Below are 22,410 nucleotides of genomic sequence, written 5' to 3' on the forward strand. Positions count from 1 at the left end.
GAATTACGTTCAGTTGTGCAACTGAGTAGGTATCTCCTTTTCCCAAACAATAAGTTCCCTTTTAATTGTAATTGAATGTGTGTGTGAATTAAGATATGATTTAGTTTCATCTTGCAATGAATGGAAACATAATAATGAACCGATTGAGTGCTATTTCAATACTTCAGTCAGTTTTACTCCATTTAAAAAAAAAAACTTTCTCAGAATGCCACTGTAATGATGACAGAGCCTTCCTTCGACTCTGATTGGGTCATATTCACCAGCTGGTGTTCTCCATTGGATAGTGCACATCCATTGAATCCCTCCTCCTTCACCTTTGTCAAGTTCTGCACTTTCATTGAAACGTCTTGTTGTTTCCCAGGCTAGGAAATAAGTTCACAGGCTTTATTTGAGCTTTGGAAGACAAGAGGGCACCACCAGAAGATAAAAGCCGAGAAGTTCTCTTTGGATTTCCCTGGAAGTCGAGTGGGACCCGCCAAAAATTGAGGGGGGAAGTATACATTTAGAGCAGTGAGCCATCGAATAAAAAAAAAAAGGCTGCAGTAGCAACCGAGTTAGAAGCGTGCAACATTGTTGCAGGGAGGTTGGGACTGCGCCGACAAGGGAATAGCACACTGCAATGCTTAACTGGAAACCATTTTATCAGACTTTTCTATTGTAAAGTTTTCTCAAATTCAATCTCTGGTGTTTAACGGGAATATAAAAATATTTTTGAAAAAAGGATACATAAATAAAGTAAAAAAATATGCCGGACCAAATTACAGTTTCGGAGTTCGTGGCGGAGACAAATGAAGATTACAAAGCGCCGACGGCTTCAAACTTCACCACCAGAATGTCCCACTGTAGGAATACCGTGACTGCTTTGGAGGAGGTGAGTTGTGCGGTGAATTTTTAGACGCGTAGGGCTACTTCAAGGTCCGCATCGCTGGACACGACCGAGGTTAGAGCTAATGCAGAACTTCAACCTAGTTGCAATTCGTAGGTCGGTTATAAACGTACCCTGAGGTAATTGGCAAGATGCTGTCATCACAGCAGGCTATTTTATTATTCATGGTTGGGCGTTTTCATCAAGCAGGCTTCTGGCTCCGTTTGTCCTGCGTTGCTCTCACACAGAGGAAAGTGGAAACGTATCTTCTCCAATTAGGCGTCATTGATTTTTTTTTCTTTTCTACACAGCTTCTCTATTGTTGCTATTATGTGCATAATATAATAAAATCCGAAGAGTTATTGCATAATAGAACTGCGTAATGGGAATTACAGCCTCTTTGTTTACTTGGAGACTCCCCCTTTAGCCATTAGTTTACAACAAACGAGTTCAAAACGAATCGCTTGGCCCTAATGATACATTAACTTCAAAATAATAACCCGTTTCCCAAAGAAACATGGGCAGCAGAGTGGAAAGTTATATCATGCAAACAATGGCTCTGCATTTCGTTTTTGTTTAATGTCTATTGAAGAATAGAAGAGCTTTGTCATGAATGTGGCACCTGTCTCAAAAATTAACTATTTATGTTAGGCTACGCCCGAAATACTGTTTTACTCTGGTTTATTAGATGGGTAAGCTTTATCGAACTTGCAGGTCGTTGTCAGAAAGGACACTTATGCTTTGTTTTATGAAAACCTACCAACACCACCCATCTCTATACAGCCAACAGAGCTCTGAGCCTCGCCCTGTCAAATGATATAAATAGCATTTCCCACATGGGAAGCTGCCGCACCACAGACTGCGTATGCTCCACTTCCACATATTACTAATCACATTGCCATTGTTCAAAAGGCAACAACAGCTAATGTCAGCCATTTCTTAAGTTATATAACAAGGGACCAGCATTTGAGACCAGCAACATTTTTTTAAAATATGCCTACTCCATTCTTGGTTGTGCATGAGGAGACCCACCTAAGCCCTTGATCATGTCCCAAAATCTGCTGTATTGCCACTGTTTGCATGAAAGGTGTGCTGCTAAGCTTCCTCCTTGTAAGTAAGAATTTCACGTTAAGGTCACAAATAAAATTTGATTGGATTATCATGCATGTTTTTTTCATTTAACCTTTATTTAACTGGGCAAGTCAGTTAAGAACAAATTCTTATTTACAATGACGGCCTACACCGGCCAAACCTGGACGACGCAGGGCCAATTGTGTGCTGCCCTATGGGACTCCCGATCACAGCCGGATGTGATACAGCCTGGATGTAAAGATGTGTACTGAACAAGAATATAAGCGCAACATGTAAAGTGTTGGTCCCATGTTTCATGATCTGAAATAAACAATCCCAGAAATGTTTCATACGCACAAAAAGCTTATTTTTCTCAAATGTTGGGCACACGCCAGCCAGCCCAGGACGCCAGCCCAGGACGCCAGCCCAGGACGCCAGCCCAGGACGCCAGCCCAGGACGTCCACCTCTGGCTTCTTCACCAGCTGGATCGTCTGAGGGGGGAGAAGGGGGATGTGCTGAGGAGTATTTCTTTCTGTAATAAAGCCCTTTTGTGGGGAAAAACACATTCTGGTTGGCTGGGCCTGGCTCCCCAGTGGCCCTCCCAGGCTCAACCATGGCTGTGCCCTTGCACAGTCATATGCCCAGCCATCGATTAGGGCCTCACAAATGTATTTCAATTGACTGATTTCCTGAACTGTAATGCAGAAAACTCTTTGAAATTGTTGTTTATATATGCGTTCAGTAAAGTAGTTATTTCAGGGAAGAAATACTGCAGGAGGGACAACGGGTTCACGCTAAGCAAAGTTGGTCCGTTTGTCCTCAATACATACGGACAGTATCTTCTTTTAGAGGTACAACATTTTCCCTCTCTTAGATGTTAACTGATTTGAGGGAAAAATACATCTGCGCATCAAGCCTCACGCTTTGAAGGCATGTCATCAGAATAACATCCTGGCATCGGAGTTGAGGCTTTGATTCCAGACAACCTCAGACAGATTATCTACACACCTGTATGAGAGAGCTATACACTTGTGGTTCTGGAGGTGTGAAGTAGGCAGGCAGCTGTTTAAAGCTGACAGGTGATTAACCTTTCCCAAAGGTGTAAATGGTTAGATTACATTTTGTGTTCAGTGGTTATGGCCTAGCAGGGCCAGGAGTTTTTCCCGGACCACATGACCTGACCAGGAAACTCTGGGTGCATGTTATATAGGCTATAGGTAACTGTTCAGAGCTGTCTGTGGTTGTTGTGTCGCTGTTTCTTGTGGCCTGCTCTGGTTTAAACCTTCAGTGTCTCTCAACAGTATCTTGGAGAGAGTGTGTCTGTGTGGAAACGTTTCAGATTATTAAAATAATAATATATATTTTTTACATGGACCTTTCTGCATTGTGGCAGGGAAAACACAAGTGCAATTGTTGTAAGGGCATGTTTTGTCTCAACTGAGGACAGGCACAACACAACCTTAAATGATGCAAAGTAGGGACTAAGTGCCGAAGTATGAGAATATGAAGAAAAAAAACAGAATTTACACTTTTTAATTGACTTTAAAGTTAAAAACATTGGATTTTGGAAATCTTTTTTACAAAAAGTATTAAATAGTTGGCAGCCCTGTTTTGTAAACTTTGAAATGATATCAATCTCAACCGTTTATATTTTCCGGTGATGGAAACATGGATGTTTCATAGTATGTTGAGGTATATAAAAAAATAAAATAAAAAGGTTTTGTCATTCAGGTATAAAAGTTCATTTTTTGAGCACTTCTACAATGGGAAAATATGTCGAAGGTTTTGTTCAAATCTAAAGGGATTGCTGTCAAAAAGTGATTGAATTCAAATGAATTTACCCAAGGACAACAAGGCCTTGAGCCTGTTTGCCCAATTAGACAACGCAGTGAACTGCGAACGTGTATTGTGTCCTGGCGGCTGACTGGAATCAGAAATAAACTCAAAAGGTGCCTTGGCCCGCCGCAGTGCTTTTGAACACGACAGTGTCATTTCTACAGATTTTTCCTTCTTACTGCTCTAGTAATGTTATTAAGGTGCAATGAACAAATGCAAACCGCATTAGATTAATCCAGTAGATTTAAGCAGGTGAAAGGTCAATGGGTTTTATTCTTGTTTTGTGTGTGGGAAGTCGGCCTAATATTGTCCATGTCTATCAATGGACACCACCACTGGGCACTGTCAAATCAGAGAAGCGACTTCCTATTAAACGAGGTAAATAGACAACAAAGAAAGACCCCAAGTGCTTTTTGGTTCTCTACTCCTCACCTCCTTGTTGATGACTAAACGATAAAGACCCAATGTTTTAAGTTCTGTACCAACAAGTATTTACACATGGCCAATAGACCACATCCCTGTTTATTGAGTGCACGAAGGATCTCTGATAGTTTTGAATTCCCAGCAGTGTGCTGATTCTGTGACCATAAAGAATTGTGTCCTGCTATAAAAGTGCTAGTGTCTCCATTTTTGTCCTTGACAGTTGAGGACTGTTTGAAGGCAGCGGGAGCGGAACACATCTAGCCTACTCAAGTCTGTATTTCAGCAATTGAAAAATGTTGACTGTGCAGCAGTTGTTTTGCAATATGTAGAATGACCGTTGTCGTTCCAGTTTTTGGAATTGCCTTATTGCTTGTCACGCTGGTATTTAGGCCTACACATTTTGGCGTCCCAAATGTTGCGTTCCCATTAGACTATGCACTTTTGTGCTAAATAATTGACATTAAGGAAATGACGTGGGAGTTTTGTCAGCACAGTAGATGCAACAACAACACCTGATTCAATGCAGGCTGTACATGTTGGCGTGAAAGATTTTAATTCTGGAAGGGGTGAGAATTTGTGGATCTAGATGGACTAAGTTCTGTTTCACGAGGGCTGATTCAAGAGGTCCAGCAGAACCACCAGTTCTGTTTGATGATAGCTTGTCTCGTCTGAGTGCTCTGGAATCGTTGATATGGGCCTACTGCCTCACTCTTCACATCCCTCAATCTTGACTGATGGCATCGATCGGGTCTGTTCAGATGAGCCCTCTAGTGTTACACAGAGGGAGATACTCTATCTATGAGACACTATACAGCACAGAGCTTAATGGGACCTAGTCTGTTGTGTGATAAACCAATTACAGTGGGTGGAACTTTAATTAGGTTTGCGGCTGTAAAAGCTTTGTCTATCATCCCCAAATAAATTGGCTTAATGTGCCCTGCAGAGGAGGAGCCACTAAAAGTGCTACTCGGATTACCGTTCTCTTAAAACCACAACTATAAGAAAACAGTTTACCCCCACCCCCACCCGCTGAGCTTTTTTACAAGAGCCTTGGTTTATATTAGTCTGATGATCACATACGTTCTCATTTTGAGCAAGCAAGTTTCTGACTGTGCAGATGTTACTTTGCTCAGAGTTCGAGAGGAATGCACAGTGTTTTGAAAGGGGCGACGCCATCACAGAACATTTAGGGAAAGTGGGGTACCTAGTACAACTGAAATGTGTCTTCCGCATTTACCCCATCCCCTCTGAATCAGAGAGGTGCGGGGGGGGGGGGGGGGGCTGCCTTAATCGGCATCTCGTCATCTGCGCCCATTAGGGTGTGGACTAAGTGCTCAGGTCTAATGGCACTCACTCTAATGTATTCCGAGTCAAAATATACCATCACTGGTATGCCTTTCGTAAAACTGAAAAGATGTCAAAGAATGGCACAGACCGTCTTAGTTAGTTATTTGGAGCAGTCTTGGCGTTGCCCCTGGCTCTGCCAGCAGTGGAAAGAGGGCTAAGTGGGATCAACATGAATAGACCACTCCTTTTTGATCTGATTTATCATGCATCCACCCCCCAGATCTGGCTCAGAGGGAGAGATGTATTTTGTCTGATAAGTTAATGTTCTCTTCACTAATGGCTGTTGTTCAATTACGCTCCCATTTTAACTGCTATGGCAGGAGTTCAAGACAGGAGCCTTTTCTACAGTAGACTAGAGGCACTGGCAGAGATTTGCTTTTGGCCTCTTACAATGTGAGTGAAGCCTCTGACTCAAGAACTAAATTGCTGGTCTTACCGGCTATCAGCGTTGAACAACAGGTGAGTTATCTAGTTCTTAGACATGGCATCTAGTTCTTTTGGTTTTGCGAAACCACGTCATCTCCGATTATGGGTTCCAAGCAAACTGCGGTTTCCTACTCCAAGGTACATGCGGGTTAGCACATCCAGCGTGAAACCCACACCGTGTTGCGTATCCTTTGTGTTGGCCTGTAAAATGGATGACATTTCATGTGTTCCGATAGCACCCATTGTGCACACACGGGCCTTCCTTCCACAGAGAAACATTCCTGGAATCTGAGCATGGCAGCACCCCACACGAGTCCACAAGAGGGGGAACCAATGGTGGACCAGGCTCATTGACTGTCTCTCACCCACATCCCATGCCGCCCATTTTTCTCAGTTGAATGATGGATATTTCTAGCCTGCTTTCTGCATGGACTTTTTTGTTGTCTACCTGTACCCTCTGGCTATTTTATCCTGGCACAACTCTGAATCCACAACGTTGGTATTCCAGCAACGTGCTAGTGATGCATGTTGTCCGACTGCATTGTTCTGTATGGAGATTGAGAAGTGTTAGGGGATTGGCAGGGTTGTTCCTGTCATCTGGGGCAACTGTTTGCACCAGCCAGACTCTCTCTATTGAGGCAATTCAATGTTCTTGGTTAACAATGAGGAAGTGGCCTCCACTCCATACTCAAGTGGTTCCTAATTGAATTCCTGAAGATTTTGGAAAGCAGGGGGAATGGATGATGCGCGGAGGGTGACTGCCAAGGCTAGCTGCATTGTCTCGTGAAGGAATGATACACAACGGACTCTGTTACCTCTGGATAAGCAGCCTGATGGTGCGTCTGACATCTCTTCATTATGTGTTGCGGTTGTGTTCCCCGGTCGGCGGAAGGCGTAGCCTCATCTACTCCCAGATTCCTATGGCCATTCCAGGCATTGTCCTGCGGGAACAGCTAGCCAGCCAGGCTGGACTGGAACGAGCAGCTGTGGGGCAGAACAGGGGGCATGGAGGAAAGTTTTTAACAAGGCCTCAGACACAAGGGTTAAGCCTGCACACAGAGACAATCCATGAGTAATTGCCTTAGGGACAACACAGGAGGACGTTTGCCTTGTGAGCTGCCCACTGCCAGCCACCTTGGCCTGCATATCCCTCTTAAGGAGCTTATCGTACTTACTGTAATTGAAATGTCAGATGAACTTGTGGATACCATTTTTATGCCTCTGCGTCCAGTAAGAAGGAAGTTTGAGGTAGTTTTGCGAGCCAATGCTAATTAGCTTAGCGCTATACCCGAAGACTTCCAGTCTTTGTGCTAAGCTAGCACTAATGATAGTTAGCATTGGCTTGCTAACTACATCTTCCTTCATACTGGACGCATAGACACAGAAATGGTATTGCCATAATCCAGAACTATCCTTTTAATGACCAGGTTGTTCTATTCGCTCAATGAAAGTTTAAGTGTGTTTTTGTGTCTCTTCATTCTTCAACTTAGTCTTTGTTTAAAAAAAAAAAGAGGGCTTGAGGCAATGTTTTTTTCTTTCTACAGCTTCACTTCAGTCTGTTTAGCAAATAGGCAGAAATGCCATGTGGTATCACACAATCGGAAACTATGAAAAGTAATCTTTTCCGCCCCAAGAGTACCCAGCGTGTTTCCTCCTTGCCGTGCATTAGAAGTGTGATGTATCTCATACAATTGGAACCAGAGGCAGCAGGCTCCCTGTTATCACCCAGTCTCAGGCTCTCTCTCTCTGGGGCCTTCCTACAAATGATAAATCCTCCCGATGGGGCTAAACAGTGGAAAGAGGGAACGGGGGGGTGGTCACGGTACTGACCCAATCATTTTTGGGGGCTGTCCTCCCAAGCCTTGGCTGTTGGGATACAATACTGCAAGCAAATCTCTGGTGTGTGTGTGTGGGACATTGATTGGGTAGGGGGGTCAGGAGTTCACCGGCCTTTGTTGGGAGTGGGGTTACATGGAAGTGTGGAGGCCCTCCGTCAGGGGGCCTGCCAAAGATTGCCGTGAACAGCTCCTTTTCAAGGCCATTGTTCTCTGACAGTCCATGCCTCTTCATTAATGAACTCCCTCATTGATTTGTTGCCGTGGCCTCTGCACATGCAGGGGGAGAGCAGTTTCTTCAGGAATCTTTGTAATTGTGTTGCTGGGTTGTCGCTTTCACTTAAGAAAACTGCAGTGGGCTCATGGAGGATGGGCTTTCAGATGTGTTCCCCCTCAAGCTTTTGTTAGGTTCTGAGAAGCTGGATGTGTAAGTAAGCCATCAAGAAGGCCAAATGTCTTATGTAGTTATAAATGGATAGATTGTAGTTTAAAAACATTTTTTTTTACATGATTGGAAGTGCTTTTAGCAATTATGCCCCTTTGACCAGATTCTCTACGTGAATCAACAAAACAAAATGATGTAAGGCGTCTTTGTCAGGTTAGGATATCTTCGATATCCTCTGTCCTCGTGTGGCTGATATTCTAGTTTCCTGAATGTCTTTCCTCTGACTAGTTCCATTTGTCAAGCAAATCGGGCTCCCTGTTGCACCCCATTCTTTTCACATACTGTAGAGCCGGAAAAAAACGCACTGCAATTTGTTGAGAGATTTCTGTTCGTGCATCTCAAAATAACTCTATTTTTTTTAACACAGCTGAATTTCTTATGCCTCTGCCTGACGTGGTCCTGTTGAGGTGCCGCTCTTCATGTCATACTCCAGGAGACGGTCCTGGAAAAACTTCAAAGGAGCTTCACATAAGGATCTTGCATTTCTCTTCATAGCATCCCTTCCACAGCACATTGGCCCATATGTTTTCCGGAATCACCCGTTGGTTTTTCCAGGTGAACGCACAGTCTTGTTCCTTGTCCTTCAGCTTGAAGGATGATCCTCATATGCTCCTTGTATGTAACTATGACCCTTTTGGCATTGCTAAGAATCCACCATGATGCCGACACATTGGTAGATGTGAGCAGGCCAGAAACTGTTTACGTTCACTGGATTCTTTTTGTTGTTGTTGCAAGACGCATTTGGTCCTAATTTACCCACTCCTCCCTCAAGCTGAGTTCATCAGTCCCCTGCTAATTTATAAACTTTGTTTGACTTTTAAGGGAGTATTTAACAAACTCACAAAAATTCTGATGTTAGGTCTCTTTCCTGATTCTCTCCCCCCCCCCCCCCCCCCCCCCCCCAAGTGAAATTTGAATCCTGAATTTCCAGGTTAACAGTTACTCATTGTACTGCCTACCAGAACATGCCCACCAAGAGTGGATGCGGGTCACTGTGTGATTAAGTAAAAGTGTACTACACCCTTGGGGTTTGGCGATGTTCCCTGTTTGCCTTTATTTGACCTTTTTGCCGTCTGAGCTCTTTGGTAATTGATGATCATTGAGGGCTGAGGAAAAAGTCCCACTTGCCCCCACTGCTCAGTCACCTCAATCTTCAAGCACATCACATCAGTAGTATATATTTTCAATCGGTCCCTGTGAGTCTGTAGTGTCGAGATGGACAGTTCTCACGCGGTCTCAAATAGCCACTAAGTGTTGAAAAAGCCCAAGATGAGGCATGCCCCATCTTGTCCAGTGTTCACAGGCAGTGGTGGCTCATGAAAGCTGAGAATCATCTTGCACCCAAACCCCAAGTGCATTATAACCTGTGAGAATCTGCTCAGACGAGACCAACTTGAAAATTTGTTGACGATGGCTGAAGAGCCCATTTTGCGATGGGGAAATGTTGAACCTCATCTGTTCGTAAGTCTCCAGATGACTCCACATTGAACACAAAGGAAGTGTGTACAATGTGTCAAAATGTGTTTTGAAGGGGTCAATTGAAGGGCAGAGGGTCAGTCGGATGGCAAGCGGTTTCTCCAGACGTAAATGGAGCCATCCATTGATGTAGCCTAGAGTGACATGAGGTAGCTACGCCAGGGGTTCGGCACTGGCTGCCTTTCTATTTCAAACTAGGGTTTGTTTTCTTTGACGGTTTTAGTACCTCAGTTTATGTCCTCACCAAAGTGTGAGTATTATTGCTGGCAGGTGGTGACTGTTCAGGTCCAAGGGTCCCCTTTAGTAGTTTTTTACAGTTTTCACCAAGGAGTAGTAAACCACCAAACGCCTGTTGAGTTAGTTTTGGACAAAGTGTTGTTGGAATAAGTCCAGCAGTAAGTTTGCCATATTTACCAGGTTGTCAATGTAAGCTGGTACACTTGTTCTCAGTTTACCATTTTGTCCTGTTTTTTCTCTCTTCTATTTTGTGTTCAAATTTGCATGTATTGTACATTTATTCCTGCTTAACATCAGACTCCTCTTTTGCTGTGTATTTGAGTGGCCTTCAGAGAGAGGTGTGTGTACTTGACTCATTCCCTGGTCAGAAGCTGCAGGGGGCTGGTCTTGTGAAACCAGTAAAGAGAGAGAGAGAGGGTTGTTTTCTCCCTTCTCTTTGCTAACCTTCCTCCGCATGGCTCTTTAAACACCCCTAGCGACCATAATATGCCCAGTGAAGACACTGACTCTTTGAGCGGGCGGACTTTTCCACAGCCCCCCCCCAGGCTGACTGCATGTATTACTGCTCTGTGTTAAACACCGGAACCACAGCTTGTTAGTGGTCCCCTTAATGGTTCACAGGCCTATTCAAATATTGACTTAGTTGCTCCAAATTGCTCAAAGTTGTGAATGAAGTGCTTGAAAGGTTGTTTTTTTTTCTCCCCCTTTTTTAAATGTCTCATCCAAATCACATACAGTGAGTGCATAGAGCTGAGGCCGTAACGCACACAGGGAAATGGAAGTAGGCTGCGCTGTTTCCTTTGCTCAGTACGCTGCTTCTCAGGCGCGCACCTGTTTTGGGCCGGACTCGCCTGCCAGGCATTTCAATTGTTAAATGACATCAGTCTTATTCTCTAGAGCTCTGAATAGCTTTACCACAAGGCAGCTCCTTTTAGTCTCCCGCCTGCTTTCACACGCTCTCAACTACACACTTCAGTCATTAACCTATACAAGGGGGATGTGTGTGTATGTACAGGCCTTTTGCGGTCATTTTTATTTAAAAAAAATATATTATTACAGTGAGGAAAAAATTAGAAACTGCTGTTGATAGTAACACTGCTCTTAAAGAGGCTTTACGTATCGGCTTCGCAGTCAGAGCTTTGACGAAGGCTGTGAGGCCAATACATAAAGCTTATTGAAGAGCAGTGTTTTTTTCCCCCCTCATTTTATTCAACTGTTACCCTGCACCTGCAAATAAAGATGGCTCAGAGTGCCTTTTTTAATATTTTTATACAGTTCCAGTCAAAAGTTTGGACACGTCGTCATTCAAGGGTTTCTCTTTCTTTTTTTTACATTGTAGAGTAATCGTGAAGACATCAAAACTATGAAATAACACATGGACTCATGTAGTAACTAAAAGAAGTGTTAAACAAATCCAAATCTATTTTAGATTCTTCAAAGTAACCACTCTTTTGCCTTGACAGCTTTGCACACTCTGGCATTGGAGTTACACTGTTGGGTTCGTCTTTCCCGAACCCGAATAGTCGAGTTGTGTGTCTTCTGAAATATGACCCGCCAAACCGCGCTTCTTAACACCGACCCGATTAACCCGGAAGCCAGCTGCACCAATGTGTCGGCGGAAACGTCGTTCAACTGACAACCAAAGTCAGCCCCCCTCCTCCTGGCCAAACCAGCCTGGAATCGAACCCAGATCTGTAGTGATGCCTCAAGCACTGCAATGTAGTGCCTTAGACTGCTGCGCCACTCGGGAGGCCCATGGTCGTATGTTTTTAAATGAGTTGCAGCTTTCCCACTTCTGTTTGTCCTCCTCCACCTTTACTGTGTGGTTGACTACACCCAATGGAGAAAGCTGTGTCTTTTTTGTTCTCTTGTGTGTATCCGGGTTTTGTGTGCGCTCGCTCAAATGCATCTGTATTTGAGTGTACGTGCATGCAATTGCGTGTTCGCATCCAAGGTAACTAGAGTAGCTGCCTGCTTGCCATTGAGTGTCTCCACCCCTGCTGTGATCCCAACTGGTCGGTCTGACGTGGCAGGTGAAGCACATTCAAAGAGGGCACCATTACGGAGGAGGAGGTCTGTCCACCTCAGCAGTCACAGTAATGGGCTCTGCCGTGGCAGCCTACTCTCCAGAGTCATGGCTGCACATAGAGACATCATTAACCAGACCTCTCTGCCCCGTTTAATTCCCCCCCCCCCCCCCAAATCTTGCTCCAATTTCCTGAAATATGATTTGCAGCAATAGCTAAGAGGTAGCGAGTAGCTTCTGTAAAGACTTCCAGGAGAGACACTCTACTGTGTACTTTAACTGCCACCGTCAGGAGGGGGAGGTTTGAACACAGTAGTGAAATGAGTGTTGGAGCACTGTGCGTCAGGTCTCTCACATGGCACACAGGATTTCTCTTCTTTCACACATACCAGGGTGGTGTAAAAGTAAACCCTATTGCAAAAACACTGCTTCCCAGGCCCAGCAGACTTCCCCCTTTTCAGGGTGTTTGTTTTGACTTTAACATCTGGTGCCTCTATAAAACTTGGATTAGAATCAAGCCCCCCCCCCCCCCCCCCTCAATGAATTAGATAATTACCCCGGACTGCCTCCTTTCTTGGCACTGTCTCAATTTGTGTCAGACTGTTTCCTTGTATGACTCCAGCATGGGGGGGGGGGGGAAGTCAGTGACGTGTAATATATTGACACCAGATGGGAACCAGACATGTGTGGGTGTCCCTCCCTTCTCCCTTCCATGATCCTCAGCGGTTCAAAGAAGGTGTGGCAGCGAGGCTGACCGACTACTAGTCTGAGGCCAGACTACGAGAGCTGGCTGTGTGGGGTTGGCACTTTTTAACCCACACAACTGCTTCGTTTTCCCTGGGTGGAAGTCTGTCGCGGTGGGGTTCCGGCTGCTAGATATTCCGGTCATCAAATAGTTCCGTGACGAGAACAATGAGTCCGGGTCGTCCCTGACACTATCCGATATGCAAGCATCCAGGAATGCTTTTTAGTCTGTGTAACTAATCTAATCCTGGCATTGATTAGTCTCTTCATCTCTGGGAGTGAGAGAATATTGTCCTGGATTGTCAAATTATCTTTCTCATGTCCCTTATTGACCAAAACATTTTCTCTTACTAATTCATTTCTCTTACAAAACATTTCGCCTACTAATTCACAGTTTTTTCTTTATTTTTACTATTTTCTAAATTGTATAATAATAATAGTGAAGACATCAAAACTATGAAATACCACATGGAATCATGTAGTAACCAAAAAAGTGTTAAACAAATCAAAAATATATTTCACACACTCTTGGCATCACTTGAAGTGTACTGTTAGTTAGAGGCGCGTGACCAGAAAGCATGCTTCAGTTTATTTTCTTCCTGTATGGAACACAGATCATCCAGTCTTCAATTGTATCTATTATTTATGTAAACCTTTTTGTATTATGAAGTAGTTTGAAATGTTTTGGCAGTTGAGCAAGTTGGAACCGGTGTTTTTCTGGATCAAACGCGCCAAATAAATGGACATTTTGGATATATATGGACGGAAGTAATCGAACAAAAGGACCATTTGTGATGTTTATGGGACATTTTGGAGTGCCAACAAAAGAAGCTCGTCAAAGGCATGATTTATATTTTTATTTCTGCGTTTTGTGTCGCGCCTGCAGGGTTGAAATATGGTCTCTCTTTGTTTACGTAGGTGCTATCCTCAGATAATAGCTTTGTTTGCTTTCGCCGAAAAGCCTTTTTGAAATCTGACATGTTGGCTGGATTCACAACTAGTGTAGCTTTAATTGAGTATCTTACATGTGGGATTTAATGAAAGTTTGATTTTTATAGTATTTTATTTGAATCTGGCGCTCTGCATTTTCCCTGAGAGGTTAACAAGGCACATCTGTTAATTGAAATGCATTCCAGGTGACTACCTCATGAAGCTGGTTGAGCGAATGGCAAGTGTGCAAAGCTGTCATCAAGACAAAGTGGATATTTTGAAGAATCTCAAATATAAAATCTGTTTTGATTTAACACGATTCCATGTGTTATTTCATAGTTTTGATGTCTTCACTATTATTCTAGAATGTAGAAAATAAATAAAAAACCTTGAATGAATAGGTGTGTCCAAACTTTTGACCGGTACTGTGCATTCTAGATTGTCTGATTGGTTCCAGAGGCCGATGGGTTGGGCCAGAACACAAGTTAGTAAAATCCAAAGACAGTACAGTATGTATATAGGCAGAAATTGCTTCTCCAATAGAAATCCCAGATCACTCTCGAAGGCGATGTTGGCTAGCTCATGCCAAGAAACATCTGGTCTAACGGCCGTCTCACGCCGAACTGCGCATGTGAAGGCCATCAAATCAAAGGCACTTTTTATGATATAAAGCTGTTTTTGACAGAAATGAAAACGTGTCACTTTTGCAAGGTTGTAGTAATATCATGTTCAACTACTTCAGACATTGGCTCAAATGTAGGTTGTACCTTTTTTAAGAAAATTAAACAACTAAGGAATATTTTATTTATTTTTCTCATTGATTTCTCAAACCCTGGTCTGGTTGGTCTCTTTCGCAAGCGTTCCTGGAATTCTCGCGATGTTGCGCTTCTGGGTTTAGAAACTCTGTAGTAAATTGACGTTTAGAAAATGGGTCACTGGCTTCGATACTCTGATTGGTTAGAGATGATCCAATCCCTGATGACTTTGTTTTCTACCACACCCTTCATTTTTGTTTTCACCAACTTTAGTGATTGCAGTCTCAGACTTGAAGTATGTAGCGAAAGATAGCAGCAGAAGGATTCAGTTTGTGTCTAGGTAAAAAAAAAATAATATCTCTGGGTTTTGACAATCTAGCCAATGTGATGATATCATGGCCTAAAAATACACATACATTTTAAGGAAACTATTTCTAAAAAAAATCTATTGTTTTTAAAAAAATGCAGAAGGGGCATTGAAATGTACACCAAAACCCACGAAGAGACAATGGATGCACTATGAAATATGAATGACCCTCCCCAGCTAATTTTTCTCCATGTTTTGGTTTGGGAGACCTTGGCTAATGTAAGGCAAGTGCTTTAGGTATAAGGCCTTGCTCTGAGCTAAACCAGACCCAGCCAGCAGATGTGGGGGTCCTGTGTTGGTCAGCCATTCTGGGGTTAATGTCTGGCTGGCAGGAATTGGCGTTTTTCTCCAGTTATGGCGGTGACACTGACAGGCAGGAGGGAAGTGGGATGGTAGTGCAGCCAGAGAGGATGTTAGTGTGGTTTGGGGAAATGGGTTTGCAATATGGTCACTTGGGTTTACTTGTAAAGGCTTAAAATAAGATCTGTGTCCATCTTTTCGTGTTATCTTAAAGTCTAATGTTCCATTTGTTCAAGAAGTGTTTGGGTAATTGTGATATGTAATACACCAACTAGTGAGAACCCCAAGTATGTCGTCCATTGGCTCAGTTTCCTTAGCAATATCCAATATTTCTGGTTAGACTCGTGACTTAATTCAGAAATCGATTATTGCAATCTCTTTTAAGACATTATAAAAACATTTTTTTATGCTCAACTCAAAATGCTTGTCTCTGGAATAACATGGCTTGCAACAACTTGATGCTGTAGCCTGCCCTGTTTGTCATCTGACTCTGGGCCGGCTGTTTTCTGACGATGATGCGTTGTAAATGTGGAGTGAATCTATTTGAATTGATCAAGAGCTTTGAATCCTTAACCCTCTCTGTGTCCTGGGAAGTATTACTGGGACTCCATCGCCCCGGTGACGACCCTACAGGCTCAATGGTGTTAGTCTCCAGATTGGAGAGAGCCAGATGGTGCCTGATGTCATGAATTAAGACTCTCGTTATTTCACTCTATCTACTCAACTCAAGCAAGGTCATCGTCAATACCAGTAGAGGAACTGAAATCTTCATCCCCATGTGCTGAGTTTTTAACTTAGTGTTTTATCTTGGAGAAGATGGTACAGTGGCCAGTTGTGGAAATTCCCTCTTGTTTCCTACTCTTTAGGTTAAAAGCCTCTAATTTTAAAAACGGCTGTTTCAAACAGCAAGACATACAAAAGAACGGCCTAGATCCTGGTGAACTGTGATTATTTGTATTTTCTTTCAGTGCTCTGACGGCGAATGCCTCAGTGAGATGAATGCTTCTGAGCGAGGGAGAGTGAGTGTGGGAGAATGATTGAGGGCTGTGTTGTCGTGTTCAGCCGGGCTTGGTTTATGACTCCCGTCTGTCCCCGTGCACTCGCCCAGTTTTCCTGACAGAGCACTCTCTCCAGATTGAAAGTGTCTGCTGAGGCATGATGCTGGTTGATGGGCTTTGTGTGTTACATGCTGACCACACTGCTCGCATTGCAAAATACATTTACACATGCATGTTATTCAATGGTTTCATCTAAAATTCTTGCGCAGGTCTGCGTAGCTAGGCGCTAAAATAGAACTTGGTTCTATTTTTGACGCTTGTTGCACTGCAATATCCACCTCTCCCATCCCCTCATTGGTTTTTAGGAGCATCTACAATGCATTCTGAAAATATTCAGACCCCTTGACTTTTTCCACATTTTGTTACATTTCAGCCTTATTCGAAAATGGATTAGATAAAAATAAAAATTCTCATGAGTCTACACACAATACCCCATAATGACAAAATGAAAATAATGTTTTTTTAGAAATGTTTGCAATTTTTATTTTTTTGCCTTACGTAAATAACTATATAGACCCTTTGCTATGAGACTCTAAATTGAGCTCAGGTGCATCCTGTTTCCATTGATTATCCTTGACATGTTTCTACAAATTGATTGGAGTCCACCTGTGATAAATTCAATTGATTGGACATGATTTTGAAAGGCACACACCTGTCTATATAAGGTCCCACAGTTGACAGTGCATGTCAGAGAAAAAAACCAAGCCATGAGGTTGAAGGAATTGTCCATAGAGCTCCGAAACAGGAATTTGTCAAGGCACAGATCTGGGGAAGGGTACCAAAAACATTATGCAGCATTGAAGGTCCCCAAGAACACAGTTTGGAAGAACCAATACTGTTCCTGGAGCTGGCCACCAGGACAAACTGAGCAATCGGGGGAGAAGGGCCTGCTTTGTCTTGGCAGTTTTCTTAGGGTTGTTGTCCTGTTAGACTGGGGCTGGGGTTCACCTTCTGAGGTCCTGAGTGCTCTGGAGCAGGCTTTCACTTTGCTCTGTTCATCAAATCAAAATGTATTCGTTACATACGTTTAATGTACCAGTCAAAAGTTTGGATACAGCTACTCATTCAAGGTTTAAAGTTTTTTTTTTATTCTACGTTGTAGAATAACATCAACAATGAAATAACACATATGGAATCATGTAGTAATCAAAAACGTGATTCTTCAAAGTAGCCACCCTTTGCCTTGATGACAGCTTTGCACACTCTTGGCATTCTCTCAACCAGTTTCATGAGGTAGTCACCTGGAATGCATTTCAATTGACAGGTGTGCCTTGTTAAAAGTACATTTTTGGAATTTCTTTCCTTCCTAATGCTTTTGAGCCTATCAGTTGTGTTGTGACAAGGTAGAGTGGTATATAGAAGGTACCCCTATTTGGTAAAAGACCAAGTCCATATTATGGCAAGAACAGCTCAAATAAGCAAAGAGAAATGACAGTACATCATTACTTTAAAACATGAAGGTCAGTCAGTGCAGAAAATGTCAAGAACTTCCTTCAAGTGCAGTCGCAAAGACAATCAAGCGCTATGATGAAACTTGCTCTCATGAGGACGGCCAGAAGAAAGGAATACCCAGAGTTACCTCTGCTGCAGAAGATAAGTTCATTAGTTATCTGCACCTCAGATATTGCAGGCCAAATAAATGCTTCACAGAGTTCAAGTAACAGACACATCTCAGCATCAACTGTTCAGAGGAGACTGTGTGAATCAGACCTTCATGGTTGAATTGCTGCAAAGGAGCCACTCCTAAAGGAAACCAATAATAAGAGACTTGCTTGGACCAAAACATGAGCAATGGACATTAGACCGGTGGAAATCTGTCCTTTGGTCTGATGAGTCCAAATGTGAGATTTCTTGTTCGAACTGCTGTGTCTTTGTGAGACACCGAATAGGTGAATGGATAATCTCCGCATGTGTAGGTCCCACCATGAAGCATGGAGGAGGAGGAGTGATGGTGTGGGGGGGCTTTGCTGGAGACACTGTCTGTTTATTTATTTAAAATTCAAGGCACACTTAACCAGCATGGCTACCACAGCATTCGGAAGCAATACGCCATCCCATCTGGTTTGTGCTTAGTGGGACAATGATTTGTTTTTTAGAGGACAATGACCCAACACACCTCCAGGCTGTGTAAGGGCTATTTGACCAAGTTGGAGAATGATGGAGTGCTGCATCAGATGACCTGGCCTCCACAATCACCCGCCCTCAACCCAATTGAGATGGTTTGGGATGAGTTGGACCGCAGCATGAAGGAAAAGCAGCCAACATGTGCTAAGCATATGTGGGAACTCCTTGAAGACTGTTGGAAAAGCATTCCAGGTGAAGCTGGTTGAGAGAATGCCAAGATTGTGCAAAGCTGTCGAGGCACAGGGTGTCTACTTTGAAGAATCTAAAATATAACATTTTTTTATTTGTTTAACCCTTTTAACCCATATCTTTTAACCCTTAACCCTTGTTTAACCCATATGTTTTATTTCATAGTTTTGATGTCTTCACTATTATTCTACAATGTAGAAAATAGTAAATATAAAGAAAAACCCTTGAGTGTGTGTCCAAACTTTTGACTGGTACTATATATTTAGCAGAAATTATTGTGGGTGTAGAGAAATGCGTGTTCCTAGCTCCATCAGTGCAGTGGTATCTAACAATACACACATCTAAAAGTAAATAATAATAATATATAAATATTAGGACGAGCAATGTCGGAGTGGCATTGACTAAAATACAGTACATACATATGAAAATGAGTAAAGCAGTATGTACACATTTATTAAAGTGACTAGTGTTCCATTATCAAAGTGACCTGTGATTCCATGTCTGTAGGGCAGGTGCTAGATTGTAGCCTGTAGACGGTTACTCAGTCAACAACCTGATCAACTCCATGCGAAATTAGATGTCACACTGCATGAGGCAAATGGTGGTCACACCAGAAACTGACTGGTTTTCTGATCCACGTACCTACTTTATTTAAAACATTTTACGGGATCCTTGACCAACAGATGCATATCTGTTTTCCCAGTCATGTGAAATCCCTAAATTAGGGCCTAATGAATTTATTTAAATTGACTGATTTGCTTCTATGAACTAACTCGGTAAAATCTTAGAAATTGTTACATTTTATATATTTGTTCAGTTCATCCCTCAGTTTTGCACTTTCTGTGTTTAGCAGAGTAACATTCTATCCTATCGAAAAAGCACCAAATGTTGCTGGTTCGAATCCCCGAGCCGGCAAGGTGGAAAAATCTGCAGTTATGCCCTTGAGCAAGGCTGTTAACCCCTAGCAACAACTGCTCCCTGATGACGTGTACGTTGATTAAGGCAGCCCCTGCACCTCTCTGGTTCAGAGGGGTTGGGTTAAATGCGAAAGACACATTTCGGGTTGATTTGCATTCGGTTGTGAAATTGACTAGGTATCCCCTTTCCCCCAATATGCCATTTTCTCCAAGGCTACCAATCCCAGCCCCCATCTGCTCTGCATTGCCACAGAAGTGAAACCATGACCAGACACCTTCCTCTCCATGGAGAAAGCATGAATGTCATTGTCAAGCTCAAAGAATTTAGGCTATCCATTGATCCATGAAAGACAAACAATGAGACTATTCATGAACTCCAACTTTGTGTTTTGTGTTTAGGGGTCAACAGACACCAACAATTTAGCCTCACTGAAGTTTGTCCAGAAAAACAGTGTGCACATTTTATTTGAGTAGCTTATTGTGAAGGTAGGCCTATGTCACTGTAAATAGCGTAACTCACACATACCCAGAAAAGAGAGGATTCCCCCCCCCACAAAAAAAATGCTAATCAGGTCACCCTCCATGATTGTCCAACCCTGCTAAAATCCCTAAGCCACCTAGGTGAACTAGAGTAGGTGAAGTAGAGTTCACTTAAAATGTTAAGACGTGTATTTTTCCATAGACACACTTTTTTAAATAAAATCAACTGTATGTATTGAACTTGTTTGATGCTTTAAGCACGCTGTTTGAATAAGTAATGATGACACACAAATGACTCGCGTGAGATAGAGATCAAGATAACCTTTTCCCGACCCTCCTCACGCTGTTACTGGTTACTTCGCAGATCCTGCCGTCATGCTCCTGAAGTTGCCGGTAATAGGATACGCCAGCGGTCGGCAACCTTTTCCATTCGGAATGCTAATTTATCTTAACATTTCTACCAATCTGCTTGCCAATTATGATTTTCATATGCACATTTTTGTGGAACAGTCATTTCATTTATAATAGTCTTTTGTATCTCAAAATCATTTTCTGTGGTTTCTACATTCTATCTAAATTAAAATGTATACAAATCTAAAAGTAACTTTTATTGCCATTGCCAACTATGTAATAATAACCTACATAAAAACATTGCAGCCTGCAGATAGAAAATATCCTGATTTAAAATATATATATATATATGCTACGCATGACCTGTCTTTCAACACTGTTGAAACATTTGATCAACTCTCAACTGGGTCGGTACAGACACCGTTGTAGACTATTTGTGCAAGGGATTAGTCATCATATTTTATGACGTTTCCACTGGGTCAGAGGATCACATTTTCCCTTTCCTACGGAGTGGTTATTGAAAGTGAGTGAGCTGGAAATATTGTTCAAATACTTTGAGGAACTATTGTCATTCTCAATTGATTCTAAAAACAGACTTTGTGAACTTGCTGTTTGAGGTGAAGGGAAAATGACTGATAAGCTCCACAGCTAATTTGTGGTGGTGAGTTAAGACGATCAGAAATACCATCAGACATCCCCAAATGGGCACATTTTAGAGGCCTACATTTGCGTGCTGGCTATGTAAATCAAATCCAATTTATTTATATAGCCCTTCTTACATCAGCTGATATCTCAAAGTGCTGTACAGAAACCCAGCCTAAAACCCCAAACAGCTAGCAATGCAGGTGTAGAAGCACGGTGGCCAGGAAAAACTCCCTAGAAAGGCCAAAACCTAGGAAGAAACCTAGAGGGGAACCAGGCTATGAGGGGTGGCCAGTCCTCTTCTGGCTGTGCCGGGTGGAGATTATAACAGAACATGGCCAAGATGTTCAAATGTTCATAAATGACCAGCGTGGTCAAATAATAATAATCACAGTAGTTGTCGAGGGTGCAACAAGTAAGCACCTCAGGAGTAAATCTCAGTTGGCTTTTCATAGTCGAACATTCAGAGTATCTCTACCGCTCCTGCTGTCTCTAGAGAGTTGAAAACAGCAGGTCTGGGACAGGTAGCACTTCCGGTGAACAGGTCAGAGTTCCATAGCCGCAGGCAGAACAGTTGAAACTGGAGCAGCAGCACGGCCAGGTAGTCCTGAGGCATGGTCCTAGGGCTCAGTTCCTCCGAGAGAGAAAGAAAGAGAATTAGAGAGTGCATACTAATAATTCACACAGGACACCAGATAAGACAGGAGAAATACTCCAGATATAACAGACTGACCCTAGCCCCCCGACACATAAACTACTGCAGCATAAATACTGGAGGTTGAGGCAGGAGGGGTCAGGAGACACTCGTCCTTCTTCTATATGTGTAATCAGGTGTGCGTCTTTACTCAACATTGATAGGAGCGTTTCAAACACAAGACGATTAATAAATTGTTTATTTCATTTATGAGTTATCAAACTTGTTTCTCACAAATGTAGCATAGGTTGTCCTGCAAAACACATGTCCACTCTGACAATGAGAACAAATGTCTGTAATAATAATGATATATTGTATGCATTAACAGAAATTACTGTAACGAAACAAACTTTGCAGATTAGAAATGATGGGAATAAATGGTAAATGTAGGCTACGATTAGTGACGTATGTAATGGGGACTTGATAGACATCACAAACAATGCACACAATGACTACCCACGAAATGGCGGGAGAGAGCCAATTCTGGAGAGAGACGTGCCTTGTGCATCTGAGCCACAATCCCCTTATTCTTGGACTGAGGCAACCTCGTGGCCTCCTCAATGGATTAGTCCTCTGAGACAGCGCAAATCACACCGGTGTCTCGTGTGCCATGGAGGGGGGAAAAAAAACAACTATTTGCGACTGCTCGACAACAACAACAAAAAAAATCTGCTTTTCAATACAGACCCTTTTTGTAATACAGTAAATTCCATATAAGGCACCAAGACCTTGTGAAAGTTGCACGGTACACCCTTAATCTTGTAATAAATCAAATCTAGTGATCCATAACTTGACATTTCTGCCATCCTTTGTGACATTGTGAGAGGATAACCAACCTTCCAATTAATAGCAATGTGTTTCTTAGCCACAG

General features: G+C 42.7%; 1 protein-coding gene across 9 annotated transcripts in view; it reads left to right on the top strand.

Moving 5' to 3' along the window:
• Positions 1 to 312: 312 nt before the first annotated feature.
• The window catches only part of LOC139384226 (ArfGAP with SH3 domain, ankyrin repeat and PH domain 2a), a 90,254-nt gene continuing 68,156 nt past the window's right edge, over positions 313 to 22,410 (top strand). For all 9 annotated transcript variants that reach the window (XR_011628820.1, XM_071128957.1, XM_071128959.1 and 6 more), the window contains exon 1: positions 313 to 871. Coding sequence is in view for 8 of the 9 variants with exons in the window: in XM_071128957.1 (XP_070985058.1) it covers positions 746 to 871 (126 nt within the window). In the remaining variant the exon portion in view is untranslated. The remainder of the gene's footprint in view (positions 872 to 22,410) is intronic.

The sequence above is a fragment of the Oncorhynchus clarkii genome, chromosome 25 (genome assembly GCF_045791955.1).
Source record: "Oncorhynchus clarkii lewisi isolate Uvic-CL-2024 chromosome 25, UVic_Ocla_1.0, whole genome shotgun sequence".
In the NCBI taxonomy this organism is placed as follows: domain Eukaryota; kingdom Metazoa; phylum Chordata; class Actinopteri; order Salmoniformes; family Salmonidae; genus Oncorhynchus; species Oncorhynchus clarkii.